The sequence below is a fragment of the Typha latifolia genome, chromosome 1 (assembly GCF_019914945.1).
Source record: "Typha latifolia isolate L0001 chromosome 1, TyphaL0001v2, whole genome shotgun sequence".
Lineage (NCBI taxonomy): Eukaryota > Viridiplantae > Streptophyta > Magnoliopsida > Poales > Typhaceae > Typha > Typha latifolia.
Window position 1 is genome coordinate 21448524 of NC_133086.1, and position 20637 is coordinate 21469160.

Genomic DNA, 20637 nt, shown 5'->3' on the forward strand with positions numbered 1-20637 from the left:
TCCAAATTCCATATCCTAAATCCCAATTCGCAAAGGATGTTTACAAGTGGGATCCACTTCAACCAGAATTTCTCTTACCTCTGTATTCAAAACAACAATGAAATGAAAACCTAGTAGAGAAGGAATAAAGAATATGTAACCCTTTTATATTTTCATAGAATGAAAAATCTTAGAAAGAAAGAGTAAAGAATATAACCAGTTATTAAGTATTTCATATCTTTTATACACATTATAAATATTAATTTATGTATTATCTTATATATATAGTTAATAAAATACATAAAAAATATATTTATCTTTATTTATATTATTGTCTAGGTATTATTTTGATTATTTAATGATAAAGTTATCACTTATACTAGAAAGGTATTTTCAAAAACATTATATATAATTAAAGTGACTTAAAATTTTTCTCTTATAAAATTCAAAATTATAATTTTTATATTTTATATTATAACTCTATCTAATTGAGGATAATATATATAACATAATAAGAGTGAATTTTTTTACTGTTTTATAAACTAGAGTTTTACTTCTGGTTAACTTTGAGAGGTATCTATACAAAAGTAATTTTTTAAAAGAGTATCAATATGAAAAGTTTGGGTGTACATGTAAATTATAAATTTGAGAAGGGTATATATGCAAAGGAACCGTCAAATAAAGACCCATCTTTATCGACACCCAGAATAAAGACCAAGAATAACCCAACCCAATAGTCTTGGCCTTAATAAAAGTAATCCTCGGTAACAAGTCCGTGCGTTCTATTTTATGGATCCCATTTCGATGTCCAAGAGGAAAAGCGTGGAAACGCTTCTTGCTTTATAAGCGAGCCACCAAGAAAGCAAGTAAGCAACACAGGAGCTCTCTCTCTAGAACTCAGAGAGAGAGAGAGAGAGAGAGAGAGAGAGAGAGAGAGAGAGAGAGAGAGAGAGAGAGAGAGAGAGAGAGAGAGATGGAGATGGAAGCGAGAACGTCGGGAGCCCTCAACGCATGGCTCGATGGCTCTCTTGAAGTCTCCATCTCCAGTGCACTCGTTTCCTTATTCCGACACGCGGATAACTTATTCCCCGACCAAATTGCAGATACGTGGAGAGTTATCCGCGCGAGGGCGGTCGCACCGGTGCTTCAAGCCGCCGTGGCCGTATGCTTGGCCATGTCGGTGATGCTCTTAGTCGAGGCCGTCGCCATGGCCGCCGTTAGCCTCGGCGTCAAGATTCTCCGCCTGCGGCCGGAGAAGAGGTACAAATGTGAGCCTATCAAGCCCGACTTGGAGGAAGGGAGCCTCGCTTATCCGATGGTCCTTATCCAGATTCCCATGTACAACGAGAAGGAGGTATAAGTTATTCCGATGGACCGAGTTTTAACGGCGGATAAAGTTGGGGAGAGGGGAATAAGTGGTGGGTTTGGTTTGGTGACGCAGGTGTACAAGAAGTCGATTGGTGCGGCGTGCGGGCTGGCGTGGCCGTCGGATCGGATCACAATCCAGGTGCTCGATGACTCGACGGATCCAACGGTCAAGGTAAGTCGTTCGCATGCTTTCCACGCATTGATTGCCGTAAGACATGCATCCGCATAGAGATGGTATTTATCGGAGCGTCCGGATAGTTGGTGTGTCCTATCCGGATTGGTAAAGGTACAAGATCGATAAGGCGTCACGTGGAGAACATCGCTTTTCTTGAGGTCTTAATGATGAAAGGCGCTGCCGGTTTCTATGTGCCAATGTTATTTTTATTTTAATATTTTATCTTCTTTTTTTATAAAAAATAAGAATAAAGCATAATAATCTTGTATTAATTTGATTGCGTTTTCAGGACCAACCTTTATCCTAATCATGAAATTGGTGACATTCTATTTATCTATATCAAAATGAGTCTGAAATTTTAATCTGTGCATAATGCCAATGGAAGTCTTTCATGTCTACTTTCACCATTCCTTTCAGGATTTGGTGGAGCTTGAATGCAAGCTTTGGGCTAGCAAAGGCATGAATATTCTCTATGAAGTGAGGGACAATAGGAGAGGATACAAGGCAGGTGCTTTGAAAGAAGGACTGGAGCATAGCTATGTCCAACAATGTGACTTTGTTGCCATATTTGATTCTGATTTCCAGCCAGAATCTGATTTTCTCATGAGAACTGTCCCATTTCTGGCGCATAACTCAAGGATTGCTCTTGTTCAAGCGAGATGGGCGTTTGGTAAGCATTCATAGGATTGGCATTTGGAACGGCAGAGTTTGGAATACATAGTTATTGCATGGTTCTTGAGAGAGACAAATTTATTAAGAAGATTGTGCCCATAAGTTATTACATATCAGTGTATTTTGGTTACCCAAGCATGCGTTTACTTGAGATCCACATCAAATTTTGATACGATATTGATCTAATCGGATCGAATCATGAGGACATTGAACTCGATAGATCGAGTATATTTAGTTTTTAATTGATTTATATTTATCTCTTATGTAAAAACTTAAAGTAAAATCTAGTTATGTCATGTAAGCCACTAAGGCAAGTTCAAGTAAGTCATATAAGCCATTAAAATAAATTCAATTAAGTCACGTAAACCTATAAGATAAGTCTTAGTTTTAGTCGTAAAAGCCTTTTAAAGTTAAGTCTGAGTATGACTCGACCTCTATATATAGAGAGACTAGACTTCTTTGTTTATTTATCAAAGCATCCAATGAAGAATTAAGAATTATGTTTAGCTTTAAACTATCTTAGGAGTAAGAGTAAGATAATTTAAGAGTAGAAATAAATTAATCATAGTCGTTTATTTTTCTAGGAGTATATCTAAGTTAGAAATCCTAATTTTACCTCTAACCCATTCACCATTACCTCCACGAGCTATCCTACCTTACGGCCGTCCACCACCCTTGACTTTCTGCCATCCTCCGACGACCGCCACAATATTGACTATTTATCGTTCTATCCCATTTTGACTTTATTCTATTCTTTTATTTGTATCTTTTTACCCCAACCTCCGATTTAGATAAAATCAGAGCCATTAAAATCCTAACTCACGAGTTTACTACCACTTAAATTTTTATAATTTTCTTACGTCCGAATTGATCCAGATCTGATTCATAACAAATTTGCACTACCTTATTTACATCTATGTCTACTTGACTTTATTAACACTTACTATTATGTACAGAGGTAAGCTCAAAACCTTAGGAAATTAAATATTTGTCTAAACTAGGTAGCTGAAGAATGGACCAGAAAACTTTGCTTAGGGCTTTTTTTTTTGTAGTAATCAGTCTTCAGAAACTAGAGATAAAACAAAAGGTAGGTTTTATTTGCCTGATATATCCTTTTTCCTGATTGACAGGAAGTTGTTGACTTGGCATTTCGGGACGATTTTGCAGTGAATTCCAAGGAATGTCTGATGACAAGGATACAAAAGATGACCCTAGATTATCACTTCAAAGTAGAGCAAGAAGCAGGTTCATCCACATTCGCCTTCTTTGGATTTAATGGTATACAGACAAATTTCAGTTTTTGTTTCAAATATTTAACATTGAAATTGGTTGTCGCTCAGATAGATAGGCTTTTCACAGTTGTTGAAGAACATGTAAAGTAGTTTATTTAGCTAAATAAATGAAAGGAGGTGAATCCATGACATAAATAAAAAGATTCGTTTGTGCAAGCAACCCGCCTTCTTGTGTTTGGTTTATGACTGCTTTCTTCCTTAGCATTTGTTTGAGCGAGAGACAAATGTAAGGAATTCATAGCCCATAGGAATGATTGAAGGAAACCAAACAAATATATGAGAAATAATAAAATCTGGGTCAGTTTCATTATGTAAAATAAATGTACAATATCATATTATTTAGATATGTTTCAAGTGGTTCTCTATTTTTGTTCAGAAAATAACCTCCTTTGGATAACCAGATTGTCTTGTCCAAATATTTGCTTCTAGGAACAGCTGGTGTCTGGAGAATATCTGCCATAAAAGAAGCTGGAGGCTGGAATGATCGAACTACTGTGGAAGACATGGACTTGGCTGTTAGGGCAAGTCTAAAAGGATGGCAATTTGTATATGTTGGTGACATCAAGGTAATAAAATCATCCTTAACAAAAAGATTAAAGATCTGAAACAACAATTGGCTTGTTGCTTGAAACCAATCTTAGCATACTTGGAAGAGGCCATAAAAGTCAAAGTTAATCCAGTTTGACTATCAGATTAGCCACTATCATATGACTTTCCTATGCATATGATGCTTACTGTGAAAATTCTCATGGAACAGTTATCTGGTGATATGTTAACTTGTTAAGGTACTCACTGATTCTGTTGTGTACTATAGGTTAAAAGTGAACTGCCAAGTACTTTGAAGGCATATCGTCACCAGCAGCATCGATGGACTTGTGGAGCTGCAAACTTATTCAGAAAAATGGGAATGGAGATTCTGACAATGAAGGTAGGACTTTCCTATGTTTCATGAGAAGATAATCCATGATAAGAGTCCACTGAATGGTTCAGCACAGCTTACCAAAGATTTGAATTGTAAAAATAATGTGGCAAAATACAATTACCACTTGATTTCACCTTCTTGGATTCAGTCAGCTAACAGATGTGGGTACAGGGCTTTGTGATGGTGTTTTGAGCTGTAACAATGAGGCATTATCTTGTACAAAATGCTAGTTTGGTATCTGTCTAACCTTTTTTATTCTATTGGAGCAGGAGGTATCATTTTGGAAGAAGTTCTACGTGATCTACAGCTTTTTCTTTGTGAGGAAGATTGTAGCACATTTAGTCACTTTTCTTCTCTATTGTGTTCTGGTTCCTGCATCTGTCATAGTTCCAGAGGTCACCATTCCTGTATGGGGGACAGTTTATATCCCAACAGCTATTACCCTTCTCAATGCTATCAGGAATCCAAGGTTTGATTCTCAGGCTCCTTCTTCCAGATACACTCCTAAAAGTAACCACTTCTATTTACTTAATAATTGTGACTTTGTTGAATTCTTATTTATGTTATTCCCATAGGGAAATGAACTCTTAAAACTTTATTTGGTTTGTGCAGTTCCATTCATCTTATTCCATTCTGGGTTCTGTTTGAGAATGTCATGTCTATGCACCGAATGAAAGCAACCATGATTGGTCTTTTGGAGATTGGAAGTGTGAACGACTGGGTTGTGACAGAGAAGCTGGGAGACGCTATCAAGGCGAAGCCTGAAGTGCAAATACTCGAAAAGCCTCCCATCAGAATTAGGGACAGGTACCAATAAATGTTGCTCATAATTCACTTGTGTTTTTTCACACAACTGATACTGGTGATTCTTCTTGCTATTGCCAGGATCTACTTCTCGGAAATTGGACTTGCAGTCTTCCTCCTGTGTTGTGCATGCTACAATCTTGTCTACAATAAAATATATTACTACATCTATATCTACCTCCAGGCAATTGCATTTTTGGTAGTCGGCTTTGGTTACGTTGGCACTTTCATCTCCAACTCATAGAAAATTCAATCCCCGAGTATTTAATAACTGTTGCAATTGAATTGTTTGTATGAGAGGCTTGAAACTCATTCAAAGAAGAGAGATGTTTTAGAATTGAGAATTGCTCTCTTTGTAACTCTTTAGTGACCAAGAATCAAAGTCCTCAGGACAGAAGGGCCGCCTTTTTTAGGCTCTCAAATCTCAATTCAGTTGATATTTCATTGGAAGCACTTGGATATTGTTCTTTTATAGGAGCAGAATTCTGACTACAATAAAGGACATTATTGTGTAAGAATAGACGGAAATAATGCTCATTTGCTTCATTGTGGTGGCTATTGCTTTCATGATCTAGAGTTGAGAAGTATGTTATATAGTTAATCTACCAGACAACCAACATTACTTGTCTTGATTTTAGCATCCTAGTTCAAGGTAAATGGGTCCCAAAAATGTGGAACCTAGCAGCCCTCAATGAAAAGTTCTATTCTTTCAATCATCTGGCCTCGTTGAACGCACTATGTTAATCTTTTAGATGTTCAGATTTTGCTCAAGTTGGCTACCATATCAAATGCTTCAAGCATAGCAAGCCTCGTCTCCCTGCTCTCAGGCATTATCATACTGCATAAGATAACACATATGGTCCCTATAATTGAGGATCCAGCATGGAATGTCTGCCTTTTGGGTCAGCATTCATGCACATACAAGAACAACAAGCAAATACCTGAATAAGATAGTATCTAGATGTGGCAGATATAACTCAAAAGCATTGTGGTCCATACACTGCCAGGATTCTTGGCACAACTTGGAAGGCCAATTGCATTTCTCAAAGCCAAATTGATTTTCCCCTATACAAAGATGCATTACTATCTGTTCAGATCAAGCTCTTCATGGACCCTCTTCCCAATTGTAGGACGTTCCTGGCCTCTGCCTCCATAGATACTACTACAGCTCCCCTTAGACTCATCATGCCCCAGACTCTCATTATTCGAAGAAGAGTTGCTATCTAGCTTTTCTGGCTTTCCATCGTTCCCTCTCTCCAGTTTCTCTGAAGATGTTAGGCAACTATCAGTGGAACTCTGGTTCTCTGTCTCCACTGCAGTGACTAGCTCAGAGAGCTCGGCCATGGCATGTTCGATGCCGGTCGAATTCACATCATACTCGGCAAGTGTTTCTTGTGCTTTCCTCAAGACAGACTGCAAGTACTTTCCCTGTGCTTCTATCCTTAGCTGCAAATGTCTCTGAACCTGCAGCAGCCAAAGCTTCTCAATTAGAGATATTTTGTTTCAGAAAGGCAATAACAAGACATCAATCACAAGTCTTCACCTCAATCCGTTGCTGTAACTTCCTTTGTACTTCCATTTGTGTCTCTAAGATATTCCTGAATCAAGTGAATATTCATGAGGAGGAGAAATTAATTTTGGAACTAACACATATTGTCAAGTCCAAGTTGTCATCCTAACATACCCATTGAATTGCCAGAGCTGTTTAGTCTCATCAGAGTGAGCAGAACTGCTCTCCAAGTTTGGCTCTCGATTCTTTGCGAGCCGATACTTCTGCGGTAAGAGTTGTTACAGTAAGATGCTTCAGGAATTAACCTTCTAGATATGAGAATTACAAGGAAATTGAATGTACCTGAAGATGGCTTTTCAGATGGTATAGAGTAAGCCCAGGAATACCCATCACCCGCATAACTGATTTCGGTGTTGCTTCTGAGATCAAAGAGAAGAAAAAGAAAAACAATAAATTTTATGTGTATCCAGCAGACATTTGTAAATCAAATTCTCTAGAGCAAAGACATTGTATCTTACTATCTGCTCCACCAAGCTGCGAGACTGCATAAATAAAGCGCTCATGAAGCTGTTGGGTCCATCTAAGCCGCGGCTTAGCATCGACAGATAGAACCAGCACTTGGTTGCAGTCTTGGTTGTGCATTTCCTGTGAATCCATGAAGAACAAAGCCACATGAACTTGAGTGAGAGCATTAGGTGTCCACAAGTGAAGAGAATGAGTTGGGAGCTAACTTCCTACCTCTCAGCATATAAGTAGTAGTAGTAGATGTAGGACTTGAGCTCAATTTTCCAATGTATAAGTACATAAATGGATCTGATGAAGAATAATATGTAATAGAGCTGTGGGTCATCTTTTCTCCACTCCATCTCATCTTCCTTTATGTGTTTCTCTCTCCATCTTTTTCTTTTCCCCTCTTTCACTTCTTTGACCTCAAAGGAAGAGAATCTTTGATGCAGTAAACAAGCAAAGCAGTTCAAATATGGTTCTCAAAAGGATAGAAAAAAGAAAAGTGTATGCATGGTTTTCTTTCTGTTCTCCCACATCCCTACCTCTTTGCTGGATTCTCTCCTTCATTTGAGAGCCCCACCACATTGAACAATTGGGTGTGCAACTTTCTCCCACAGCATATTGCTTTGAACCGTAAACATAATGGACTATTCATCATATGATTCCCAACTGTTACTTTCACATTTCGGAAGGAACCTCCAGTGTTTAGGTAGATCTGACAAATTGTCTTTGGCTTTTCTGGTGAAGTAGAGGAATCAGAGAATCTAATCCAGATCATACAAACAGAAAATTTTGCAACTTATCGCATCAGATCGTGCATGAAAACAACTTCCAAATGAGACAGACCACCCTAAAGAGGATTAATAATAGTAAAAGTTACAACAGATGCAAAATGGCATCCTCATTCAAATAAGCGTTATACCAAGATTGATTGAGGAAGCAATTAAAATCACATCCCACACACAGTTTGCAGCTGCTTCATATGATCTAGTAGTACAGTTCTTTCAGAGTGGTTGGTGCTGGTACATACTGTTACAGTTCAAGGAAAGCCCACTTAGAGGTGGAGTTCTATTATTCTTGTGCCATCGCAACTAGACATATGGATACTTCAGAAGGGGGGCAATAATCGATATTGTACCATGCCCACAGACATTGATATAGAGAATCAAAAGCTTTGCTCATGCTGTACCAATGTCACTTTCCCATTGTGAATTAGCAAGTCATGGTTCTCATGATATTGACTCCATAAAGTAGAGTCCAATATCAGAGAAGGGAGAAGGTAGAGCACTAGACTAAATAATTCATTTTTGTAGCACTTCATATCCTCAGCCACATCCTCTCTCTCTCTCTCTCTCTGAATCAGAAATTGATGATTGATCTTCAAAGTTGTTGCCTTTACCATTCTAATATCCAAAGATTAAAAACAAGGGCATCTAATTTTAGGTCAATTTATTGTTATATTCTTCGTTTCGAGCAACTACTTATGCAACATCACACAACAAGCTAGCTAGATGAGATTAAAGCAAATCTGTGATTGCAAAATATTCATATCTTCTATCTTCACATCAGATGATCAGAGCATTTGGAGAAAAAGGAGGCAAGAATATGTGATTCCTTGCTTTTACTTTTTCATCATTGTGGCTTAGCTCGAATTAGGCACGAAAAGTTGTAGGCAAAATTAGACCACTGTAAGGAAAAAGCACCAATATGTGCAATTAAAGTGTCTTTTTCTTTTTTAACCAGCTTCTGTACTTGTAAGTGCTGTCTTGCTTTAATGAATTGCAAGAAGATTCTTGGGTGATGCTCAAAGAGCCCCAGCTCAGAAGGCAGTATGTGTTATTCTGCCACAAATCATCTGGAGAAGGAGTGCTCTCCTCAATAATTTTCGACAGAGCTCATCAAAGTCTGCCGTCTATGTTAAAAAAAGTAGGCAAAGGATGTGAGAATATGGCCCAAGGAACCAACAAAAGTACCACCAAGATACCCAACTTTGTGCCGATTAAATCACACGACATGGATGCCGGCATGCTGTAAAGCTATTTCCGATATTGTACACGCCAGCATCCTTGTCAAGTTTCGGCGTGGATGTTCACAAGGAATTTTCTACTGCACTCCAAGATAATGCGAATATTTTGCTTGCTCGAGGAAATGTCTTCTCTTTTCTTTTTTTTTCGTTCTCCTCGTTTTACTAGTGAATATATTTGCATGAGACCAAAGCATCACCCAACTCACGCTAAGTAAGGATTTAGACAACAAAACGTTAAGGCGGCTGACTCATCCACATTCTCGTTGTCGTCTCTCCTCCGTAGCCACCCCTCCTCGTACCCCTCTCTTCCCCGCCGTAGCATCTCCCATGTCGTCGTTTTCTCTCCGTCGTACGCCATAGCCGACAGCAGCATCTCCCCCCTGCTGTTGGCTGACTCACCTTTGCTCCCCTTCTTCACCAGCGACAGTTTCGCCCCCCTTGTTCTAGTTGTAATTGTGGCTGTGGGTGTCCTTCTCCGGCCTTTCAGAAATTTACATGATTGTGTAATGTACCTCTTGTTGTATTTTCTCATGTACCCTAAGGCTTGATATCATATTTCTTATTATTGTGTTATCTTTTATATTTGTATCTAAGTGTCGAGTTTGTGTATCATTACTCTACTTCCCTTTTCTATCTATATATATAACGAGTGCCTGAAGAAGCTCTAAAAAATTTACTTTCCCAGGTCCTGAAACAACTAGGAAATCAAGTCTACATAAAGAAAAAGGTTTTGTTTGCTTAGTTTAATTAGTCTTTTAATATGGTCGTGGTTTTATCTCTTTAGGAGAGGGTTTCCCTTTAATTTTATTTATATACTGGAGATACTAGAAGGATCAAGGATCTTCTTCTTTTGAAGAATGATGACCATTTCTACTATCAAAAGAATTAAGGCAAGATATTCTGGTAATTCTATTATCAAAGAACAGTCATGCGTGATAGATATCTTATCGAAGGAAATAAAATTAAACCTGAAGAGATCCTCAGCAGAAAAAATCAAAACCCCTAGAATACAACTACTAGATTCATATACCTTTCGACAATCTTTTTGTTGACTGCCTTTGGTCTCCTGCAGCAGCCTTTGAATCACTGTAGTTGTTCATTGTTGCTTAAGTTTGATCCAATTTGGGCCTGGTCATCTCGGCCCTGTAGTGCTAAATTTCCACAAAAATTTCTTTTGCAAAATAATATAATACTTTGTGAAATATCATAGTATTATCATGGAAATTCTAAGTTCAAATTTAAAAGATAATGTTTCTCTCCATTTCAATTAAATATTTTTTTTTTGTTTCTGAAAAATTTAGAGCGGTAAATATGAATGGTCAACATACTTAACATACTTATGTTGGAAAAAAAGTTGAAGAACAATTTCAACAAACCTTCTTCTCCGCAATATTAAACATAGATTACTTAAAAGTTAGGTCAAGGAAATGGCATCACATAAGAACTTGCCCAAAGAGAGAGGACCAAGGTATTATAAGGTATTATTCTGAATACAAGTCGAAATTTAATAGTTTCTATACTTTTATTTGTTTATTGGTTAGCTGCAATATTGGACCATCTTCCCTAATGATCTTTTACTTGAAGTTTCCTATACCGTAGAAAAAAATGAAGCATCATATGCTTGGTCTTGTAGACGTGGGCCAGCCTTCCACCAGGAAAAAGGAAAGAATATTAGTCAACCCTACTATTTTGTGGTTGGGAATATTCATTCCAGCTTACCACAAAATTGCAAGGAAAAATGAAAGAAATTTGTGCTCATTAATCCCCTTAGCAAACTATGCTAAGTTTAACAACCATCTACTAAGTTCAATTAATAGAAATTAATCTCATCTTTAAGAATTTTGTAAGCTACTGCTACTAATTTCTATTAATCCTTATCTATATTTTATATAACTCTATTGATTAAATTACTAAAATACTTTTAAATTTTTTGTTTACTTAGACCTATACTAACGAAATACTTTCTAAGCTATATCTCACCTTAGAAATAAAAAAATAAAAAAAAAATAAAGCCGCAAATTATTTTTCAAACCATAATCTTTTTTTTTTATGCTGCTGCCGGGCGCCTACCTCTTAAGCCTCCTTCGAGGAGAGTTCGTTCCAATGAGGTCAACGGAGGAAAGGCAACTAATTCCACTTCCCATGGGATCCCAGCTCCTTCCAAGAACCCTCTCTCTTCTTTCCTTTCTATCGTGACCTCTTCTAGTCCTCCTCTTCCACTCCCTCAACTTTCGGACTTTTCACCACATGCGCACCTTCCTCTCTCTCTCTCTCTCTCTCTCTCGTCTTGACAGCTATTTTGTTCCCTTATTAACAAACCATTTACAGTCCCTTATAAAGACCACCTCTCCCTCCTCCCTCTCCTCATCAAAGCAAACAGCTATTTTGTTCTCGAGTTCTCTCCTTCTCTGCTTCCTAAAAAGAACAAGAAGAAAACAATGGAGAAGGCGTCATCAGAAAGCACCTCTGCTCTCTCTCTCTCGTTGACAGAAGCTATTGTCATCTTCTTCTACAACGCAAGTTTTATCTGGGTTTTCATTCTTCAGAAGTTCTCTGCGAGGGTTTTTTCTCTCCTCCACTGTCATGGAGAGTTCCACACAAGCATATCTAGAGTTCAAGCTGAAACACAGTCCTCAAGAAACGGCAAAGGGGAAGTTGAGCTCACAAGGGAGGATGTGGAGATGGTCATGGAGAGGATGGGGATGTCCCAAGGACTGGAAACAGAGCAACACAAGGCACGCGTGACCTTCGACGAGCTTTCGACCATGTTTGAGGAGAAGGAGCCTAGTTTGGGGGAAGTGAAGGAGGCTTTCTCTGTATTTGATCAGAATTCTGATGGATTTATTGATGCCATGGAGCTTCAGAGAATTCTCTCCAATCTGGGCTTCAGAGAAGGACTAGCATTAGAGGAGTCCAAACGGATGATTGCAGCTTATGATGAGAACAAGGATGGAAGGATAGATTTCAGTGAGTTTGTCAGGCTCATGGAAAGCAGTTTCTGCTGATCTCTTCTTCCATTTCCCTTTTATTTTATTTTATTTCTTTTTTTAATTTTCCCTTTCTTCTTTATTGTACAAAAAGAGAACGAAAGAGTTGTGACAAATCCTTCAAGAAAATTTAAGCCAATATATGTTGACTCACAAATCATTAGCTCAGTTATCTCATTCTAAAAGGCTCAAACAAGAGCATCTAACAGGAGAAACTTAAATTGTTCTATAGATTATGTACCAATAAGTGAGCAGAGTTATAATTTTTTAGGAGTTATAGCTGCAGGCTTACTATGATAAACACATGAAGGAAGGCAATCATAAACAAAAGCACCATCTAAGTAGAACATTTCAGGATTCAGAAAGAAACACTTAACAGTTACATAGAAGTATGCAGTATAGTAGTACATACCCCAAGCTCTGAATAAATTCACACTACTTTGCTGGATCCACTCTCTTCCACCAGGTCGAATCATCTTCTTTGAATTTTTTTTTTTTTTTTTGGGTCTGAAAAATTAGGTGAGAAGTTAGCTGTTGTCATGCAATAAATTTATTGCTAGAAATATTGAATGCAACTCCTGTTGCACTTCAAAACTCCAAGCTATAAACAAGACTGATCTTTTAATTCTCAATTTGGCATTAATAACACACTATTCTATCATAATGTTAAAGCGCAATGCTCTTACTCTTTGAGGTCATTTAAAATTCTTAAAGTAATTAATGAAAAGTATACATTAGTTAATTGGTATATCATGCAACAAAACTGATATAAGAGAAAATGGTCAAGATAGGATGCAAAATATCACATTATACCAATTGCTATATATCTGCTAAGGACCTGATCTTCTGTAGCTAAAGCTGCAACCAGGGGCTTCATTTATATTTTCATCATAGACAAAAACTTAAATTTTGTTGTGACTTTCTGATTTTGTTTTATGTATAAGTGGCGAAGAAACCTGTAAACAGGAAATCTAGTCTTCCACTACGTAACTTTCAGCATGAAGAAAGAGCATCGACACATGAAATCAGTAACAATTCTTTTAGGAAATTTATCGAACACAGCATTGGCAAGTTAATAACCCAACACGGTAGCGACGAAGGCACCTCTCTTCAAATTCTTAGGAATTGCTCTCCCAATATCTGAGATGGGGGTATCGTTTGCACCATCTAAGCAACATAGATTATGCTATTCCTAACCAAAATAATAAAGAGAAAATAAGATATACCGTAGAAAATATTAGACTTAATTACATTTTGCCATCTTATATTTTGATCATGTATCATTTTGTCTTCCTATACTATAAAAGCGTATAAATACTTTTCTAGACTTTTGAAATGGAACAACTAAATTTATCTGTTAGCCTTCCACGAGTTAAAACTCACATTTAAGCACATAAACATTATATTATTTTTAGATAGACTAAATTACCTTCATGAATGCCAAAAAAATAATTTTTGAACATTCTCTTTTTTTTTCCTATATCATTTTCTTCTTATGTTTTAGTTAAATCTACGAAAAGAAATGACTCTCATGCAAATATGACATTCACCATTTATAAATGACTCTCAAAGTTACAATTGTACATTGGAGAAGCTAAGTAAGCAATGAGAAAAAAAGCTATTACCGTCAAGCAATTCTAAATCCTATCTCTTTCTCAAGTATTATTTTCAGTTAGATCTTCAAAAAATTAGAAAGGAGGCTGTCCCATTTTTAATTAGAGCAAAGACTCCTATTATCTCCTTGTCAACCTGAGAACATTGGCAGGAGTGCTCCCGTACATATAGAAGATTTCAAAATACTAAAACTCCATCACTTGTTTTGCCGAATAAAGCGACCAAATTAGTATTAGATGGGGCTCCTCTAAAATTATCTCGAATTGGAGAGTATACTTATAATTAACTCCTAATTAGAAGTACTTAATGCATCATTAATAAATTAAAACACCAGAGAGGGGTAACTCGATGGTACGCCATAACAATGCGTGATGGTATACATTTCAACGTGAGAACCTTTGAAACTAAGCTATATTATTGCTCAAAATTTAAAACTTTTTAAAATATTTTTTATAGAAACTTTCTTGTAGCATATATATGATGATAACTACACCCAGTAGAATCTTATAAATTGACGACTCTAGCGAAAGGATATATATATATATATAACTCTCGTACACAATTTGAGTATGTCTTTCTTCTTTCTTCTAGCTATAGGTTTAATTTGCAATAACCAAGGTGGACAAAGTCAAAGTGTGACGATCATGGTTTTAATGTCCACCATGCATCTACTAGAAACCCAAATAGCTAGATTTTATTCTTTTCTCCTTTCATGTGGCTCCTACGCCAAGGAAGTCTATAAAAGTCGGTGACAAGGATGCTCCAAAGCGAAAGTTCTCTCCCTTCTCCTCAGATGTTGCTGACTCGGCAGCTGATGCTGCTGACGTGGACTCTGAGATATGGGTTGCGAAGCTAGGTTGTTGCCTTGTCAGCACAAATGGTGAGTAGTGGTGAGAACCAACGTCGGATTCAGTCCTTGGCCTAACACAGTGCCTGCCGTTGTAGAAGCTATCCTTGTCATCTCCACTGGCACCTGCAACAAATCCAAAGAAAAGGAAAAATCGTGAGGATAGGAGAAAGAAATCAAATATATATATATATATATATATATACAAGAACTACTATTGCAGATCTCACTATTGAAGCCTATTTCATCTCTTGTAGAAACTATTTACAACAAGGATTGAGTGGCATTTGGGAGTAGGGAACTATGTCAAGTACGCATCTGTCCAAAGCTTGCACTGCTAGGGTTTCCCGGCAAGATCTAGCTTTGATTTCCCTTCCTACTTGAAGCAAACTTTAATTGGAGCTTGCTCAACCTCATATGCAGATCATCAACCGCTAGTAAATTGAAAGAAAGAAGAAAAGAATTCATGGACTAGACTCACCAAAGAGGACATTATAGTGTGTTTGTCCGGCATACATCTTATCAACTCCATTGAAGGGCATCATGTCATCTGAACCAACGAACGCACCATCAGCGGCAACAGGGAAGGGGAAGGAGTGAAGAGAGTTGTTGAGGCTAAAACCACATGATGTTGTTGTTGTGGTAGTTGTTGTTGTTGTTGTTGCTGTAGATGTTGTAGCTTCCTCCATCCTACATTGGATGGCTTGGTTAAGCCTCCTCCTTCTATAAGCATTGGAATGCTCTCTATACTTCCTAGCCATGAAAACATGCCAATGATTCTTCACAGAGTTGTCAGTTCTTCCAGGGAAGAGCCTTGCAATCATAGCCCATTTGTTCCCATACAATCTATGAGCAGCCATTAGCTTCTCCTCCTCCTCCGCAGTAAAAGCCCTCCTGTTGATCTTGGGGTCCAGCTGATTGAACCATCTTAGCCTACAACTCTTCCCTTCAACGTACCCCCACACACATCATATTATAAAACAAGCAAAAAAGAAATGAGAGTATACTACTCTAATGTGCTGATAATTTAGTTACCTGATCTGCCCTCAAGCTTCTCTGCTATAACATTCCAGTTCTGGGGGCCATAGAGAGCAACCAGCTCTCTGAGCTTGGAGTCTTCTGCTGGTCTCCAGTGGCCTCTCGAGCACAGCTTGGACTGGCCACCCTCCTCATTGGTATTCTCTCCAACCCCATCGCTTAATGCGTCAGAGGACTTGGCATGGCTCAGTCCTCCATTGCTTAGTTTGGAGAGGTGCTCCAAGTGAAGAGCCCAAGAAGGAAAAGAAGAGGAAGAAGAAGAAGAGGAAGAAGAAGAGTGTTGGAAAGCCATCAAGAGATCAGTCTAACAGAAACCCACACACGCGGGTATATATTCTTTCTCTCTAGATCTCTTCTTTCATTTCACCACAGCAGACTGAACCAGCTATGAAAGAAAGAGCACAGCGCCCCCATCTAGAAAAGCTTTCAATCCACACGTGTATGGTGTCATCTGGAGCACATGTGTGAGTCTGCTGGAACACCTCATTACTTTCTTTCTTTCTCTCCTCTGGCTCTCTCTCTCTCTCTCTCTCTCTCTCTCTTCTATCTCTCTCAGATGGAAGGATGGCACTTATTATTAATGGTTCGATCGTTCCCTTTCCCCTTGACAAGAAACTCTACTGTGCTGTCCGCTAGTGTGAGCCCCCTCCCCCCCTGGCGTAGGGCTACAGGTACACCTTTCCTTTCAGGTGCAGATCACCCCCCTTTGCCCAATCTCAGGACCATACTTACTGGTAAATGTGCACCTCTCTCTCTCTCTCTCATTTTACTGTTCATCGATTGAATAATCAAACGATCTCAAAAAAGAAAAGTCCAACTCCCTATGATCAGAAGGAGCTAATCCTATAGAAGAACAATGCTTGTTAGCGTAAATTTTTTCGTAAAAGAAACTAAAATAAATTTACAGTTCGTGGTTTGGCTTATTTGTATATTTAATTTATGTATATTAACTCTCTGTTAATAAAAAAAAAAGAATTCCGGAAACTCTTTCTCCGTGTATATCTAAATATTACAAGCCACCTAAATTAATTGTCTCTGATATGAAATAGTTCTAAACTATATGAACAGTCAAAAAGAGACACCTTGAATGCTTCCAACTCAGATTTTACATTCATCCCCTCTTTCCATTCTATTGTTGCTTTAGCTCTGTGGCTCTTTTAGCAACGTGTCAGAATTCTTCCTCTAATCAGATAAATTCTCATTAATTCGGTGACATTTACTTAGTGTATAAAGAGTACTTATTTATGAATTATATTATTTTTAAATAATAAAATACACACTTATGTATATTTTTAGTTAAATATAGTATAACATAGGTCACGAATTTTTTTTATATTATAACTAATGTACTAATTCACAGTCTAGTAAATAGTAACTAGACATAATTATTACACTTTTCATCCAAATAAATAAAATTATAAATACATTTAATTTATATTTAAAAAGTACGCATAAAATTATTCTTAAAAATTATTAGCTCTATTGTATAGACTCATTATTTGGATGTTATTGTGACTTAGAACCACTTGTATGCAGAGAAATAGTTTAATTAACTCTTACCAATATCAGTATATCACACTCGGTAGTAGGTCTTTAAAACTGAATAAAAAGTACCATGATTGACTCACTAGCTTGACTATTCTTGTCTTCTCTTCATCATCATGTACTCCCACTCCCAGGAACTACTCTCCTCCTCTACGGAGAAACAACACAAGTGAACGTGTATCTATCTACTTGTTACCAATTACCATAAGAGGAAAGTACTGGCACTTTAGTTCAAATCCCCTCAAAAGACGGTTAAAGGTCTTTCTCCTTTCTCCTCACATTACTGTTCACTGCTCACCGTGTGGAAACTGGGAACAAATAGGGTAGGGTTGCCATTGAATGAGGAGCCCAGGGTGCACCAAGAATGTACTATTCCTGCAGCTAGCTGCCCAGCTCCTGCTGTCAGAAGAAAACAAGCTTAGCCCTTGAAAACAAATATTATACTGGAGAACAACCTAAATATTCTTCATGGCTAGCTTCACAAAAATATTTAAAGTCAATTAGACTTGTATTAGTTGCGATGGAACCATCATGAATAGATTGGAACAGTCCCATATGGCCGATGGAGTGGAGTACATAGAAGCTCATCTATCTATATGAACAATGGAGTGGAGTACTTCCAAGCTCCAACCAAACATCACCGTGCACTGGATTGCTTACCACATCCACTGGTATTTAGGGAAGATGACCCACTTCAATTTAATAAGGAAGATGAGCTCACATGGGCTTGCCATCCATACCGGGCCCACCTTTTAATCTCTCAACTCTATCCTTGGTCAAATTGTTATTAGTCTTTTATCCTCTATTGGTGAAGACAACAATTTGGCACCTTGTTATCTATCTACTTGTCGAATAATAATTAATATATCTCTTCTTTTTTGGTCGCAAAGGATTTAGGTGAAGTTAATAGTTCAGTTAATACACCTCACAACGTTTGTATTCCGACTACAGTACAGATAGAGAGAGATGTAGAACATATACATATACATATACATATATATATATATACATACGTATTAGATGGTCAATTGCATGAATTGCCGACGTAATAATGCAAGTGGTCCATGTAATTAATAACTCATACCAACTCGCGTGGAAAGGAAGGGCCCCTGAGATTGGAATTATGGATTCGTATGGGATCTAGCTCACTAAGGATCCAAAAAAGGCTTTGATTAATTACAGGACTTAGTTGTCCACGTTAACAGTAGGCTATTTTATAGCCTTTGCTAAAATATAATTAGTGATATATAGAAGAAGAAAATCCCCAACTTTTTACAAGAAGAAGGATTCTTTTACGGAAATGATGAAGTCTAGTAGGTAAAGAATATCTTTGCTTCACTTATATTTTTGTTTTTCTCCTCTCCAGTTGCAGCAAATTCCCAAGTGCACAATATTAGTAGTAAGAGCAAAAATAATGAACTTTTAGCCAGCCAGCCAGCCAAGGATCATAAATATTTACCTGGTTTAAATGAAGACAATTGAGGTGGTTGATACTTGCGAGAAAATTAAAGAATATTAAAAGACAACTACTGTTACTTGCATCATCTCAACGACTAGTGAAGAACATATAGGATACCATTGCAAAAATTTTTTTTGTCACATATAGGAAACCAAAATTATTAGGAAACTTTTGGGATGATTAATATAAAGCCACTGAGTGGTAGGGCAGATGTTGTTATAAGATCACCAGAATGGAAATGCTCAACTTTTGAGCAGGAAGTGCTCATATAATCCACTGAGGAGAAACAAAAACTAGAGGCTTCTTGCAAGAAAGGGATGGGTAGGCAGAACTGTCCAAATAGGTATATGCTTTAAGTCGTTACTTGAATCATGAAAAGAAGTATTATGAGTTAACGTTCTTGAGGCGATCAAAAATATTTGCCCACTCTTATAAGAGATACCTAAGCTAAGTAGCATATTTATAGCATATTAGAAGAGGTGAATTGGCCCACCAAATTCGCCTCTTCCTAACGTATATAACTTTTGGCACTTTTCTAGCTACAAAACGCATGTCTCTCACCTAACCTTAGCCCTAAATTTAATGCCATGTCAAGTTGAAGCTCTCCAAGGAGAGGGGCGAAAATTGGTCGGATAATATCCAATTTGATCTGGTTTTGTATTTAATATGAATTACAAAATTCCTACGTAACTTATAATCAGATTCGAATATGGTAGATAGAAATTTCTAAAATGTTTCTTTATCCATAAACTTATAATTTAAATTCATTAGTATTTAGTATATTTTTAATCCTTTTAGCCCTCCTAACCTGGTTTAGTTAAAAGTTTAGAAATAATTTAATTCTTGTCAAAACCACATGAAAGTAACTTATAATTTATCCATGATGAATTATTGCTGCTCAGATGGCAACCAGACATTCTCATATATGAACGAAGGCAATTTGGGGGGAGTTAAATGTCACATATTATGTAGAGGTATTATGGTCTGAGAGACAATAATAACAACCTATGACCCAAGGAGCATTTAATTACCATATCTCTCACAAGGAGTAATGCTTTTAGATGCTCTCCCTTCTCTTTCTCTATTACAAGAAGGCCAATTATATCAAATCTTAGCCATATGCATAGCTGAGACATGCCCCCATCCTTCCTGTCTGGTCATTGGAGAGGCAAGCTATACTGACACAACACTCTGCATGCATGTGCTATGAATGCCATCTATGCTTCTACTACAATGACACCTTATCTGAAAGGGTAAAATAGTTCTGTCATATATGAAGCTCCCATGCCTTATCAAAACAAGCTAGTAACACACATTATGGTGTAAAAAATGAAGTAAACTGAGGTGCTACCGAGTATTTAATGTATACGACTATCATAGAGAGAAAATTTTCATAGAGCCAGAGTAAGGGAGATTGTAGCAGTAGATTAATCATTTGGATTGTAAATTCAAATTCTATTAAGAGTAATTAATTTATCAAAAGATTTCTGCACTTCTCTCCTCTTTCACCAGCAGAGAGTGACTGCAACTGTTATTAATGGTTGAGAGGAAATGAGCCTGCAAAGTTTCAGAGGAGCAGCAGGTGCTATTTTTTATCCAATCAATCACATTTCCATTTAACATGAAGCCATTTCCAAGGAAGCCAACAGAAAGCAGATCTTGACTCATCCATCCTCCAGTTGGTTGTCAGAATGTCTGAGACTAATGGCCACTATTAACCCAAGCTACCATTCCATTCTAGACTTCTAGTGCTTGTCTTCTCTCAACGACAGCCATCTGAAACCAAGAAAAGACCAGTGATTGCAGTGGACGGTGGGGGAATTTTCCTTCCTCTCTCTCTCTTATTTTTTTTTTTTTTTTTTTGCCCAATGTTTCTGGAATCATCCAAGAAG

The 20637-nt window shown here is 37.5% G+C and overlaps 4 protein-coding genes across 9 annotated transcripts; 2 read left to right on the forward strand and 2 right to left on the reverse strand.

Moving 5' to 3' along the window:
- The first annotated feature begins 725 nt into the window (after positions 1–725).
- Positions 726–5634, forward strand: LOC140793130 (probable glucomannan 4-beta-mannosyltransferase 3). Of its 5 annotated transcripts, none has more exons than XM_073144502.1 (9): positions 726–1333; positions 1421–1519; positions 1940–2192; positions 3362–3472; positions 3916–4052; positions 4301–4414; positions 4678–4877; positions 5021–5215; positions 5294–5634. In XM_073144502.1, the coding sequence occupies exons 1-9, from the start codon at positions 953–955 to the stop codon at positions 5454–5456; spliced, it is 1653 nt and encodes a 550-aa protein (XP_073000603.1). In that variant the 5' UTR covers positions 726–952; the 3' UTR covers positions 5457–5634. The 5 variants fall into 5 exon arrangements, 4 of the variants coding, with proteins under 4 accessions (XP_073000603.1, XP_073000593.1, XP_073000594.1 ...); XR_012109909.1 differs by having other exon boundaries at positions 727–1333; positions 4678–4918; XM_073144492.1 differs by having other exon boundaries at positions 727–1333; positions 3922–4052.
- Positions 5635–6150: 516 nt separating this feature from the next.
- Positions 6151–7679, reverse strand: LOC140793172 (myb-related protein 1-like). 2 transcript variants are annotated; one of them, XM_073144522.1, is made up of 6 exons: positions 7461–7679; positions 7241–7367; positions 7065–7141; positions 6897–6985; positions 6756–6810; positions 6151–6676 (listed from the first exon to the last, which is right to left on the reverse strand). In XM_073144522.1, exons 2-6 carry the CDS (start codon positions 7362–7364, stop codon positions 6296–6298), a joined length of 726 nt encoding a protein of 241 aa, XP_073000623.1. In that variant the 5' UTR covers positions 7365–7367; positions 7461–7679; the 3' UTR covers positions 6151–6295. The 2 variants fall into 2 exon arrangements, with proteins under 2 accessions (XP_073000623.1, XP_073000615.1); XM_073144514.1 differs by lacking the exon at positions 7461–7679 and having other exon boundaries at positions 7241–7454.
- Positions 7680–11493: 3814 nt separating this feature from the next.
- LOC140788009 (probable calcium-binding protein CML46) lies at positions 11494–12399 on the forward strand. The gene has a single exon (XM_073137092.1). The coding sequence runs from the start codon at positions 11694–11696 to the stop codon at positions 12258–12260; it is 567 nt and encodes a 188-aa protein (XP_072993193.1). The 5' UTR covers positions 11494–11693; the 3' UTR covers positions 12261–12399.
- A 1968-nt stretch (positions 12400–14367) lies between these two features.
- LOC140781347 (uncharacterized) lies at positions 14368–16556 on the reverse strand. The gene is made up of 3 exons (XM_073127291.1): positions 15739–16556; positions 15185–15649; positions 14368–14829 (listed from the first exon to the last, which is right to left on the reverse strand). The coding sequence occupies exons 1-3, from the start codon at positions 16031–16033 to the stop codon at positions 14567–14569; spliced, it is 1023 nt and encodes a 340-aa protein (XP_072983392.1). The 5' UTR covers positions 16034–16556; the 3' UTR covers positions 14368–14566.
- Between the last annotated feature and the right edge of the window lie 4081 nt (positions 16557–20637).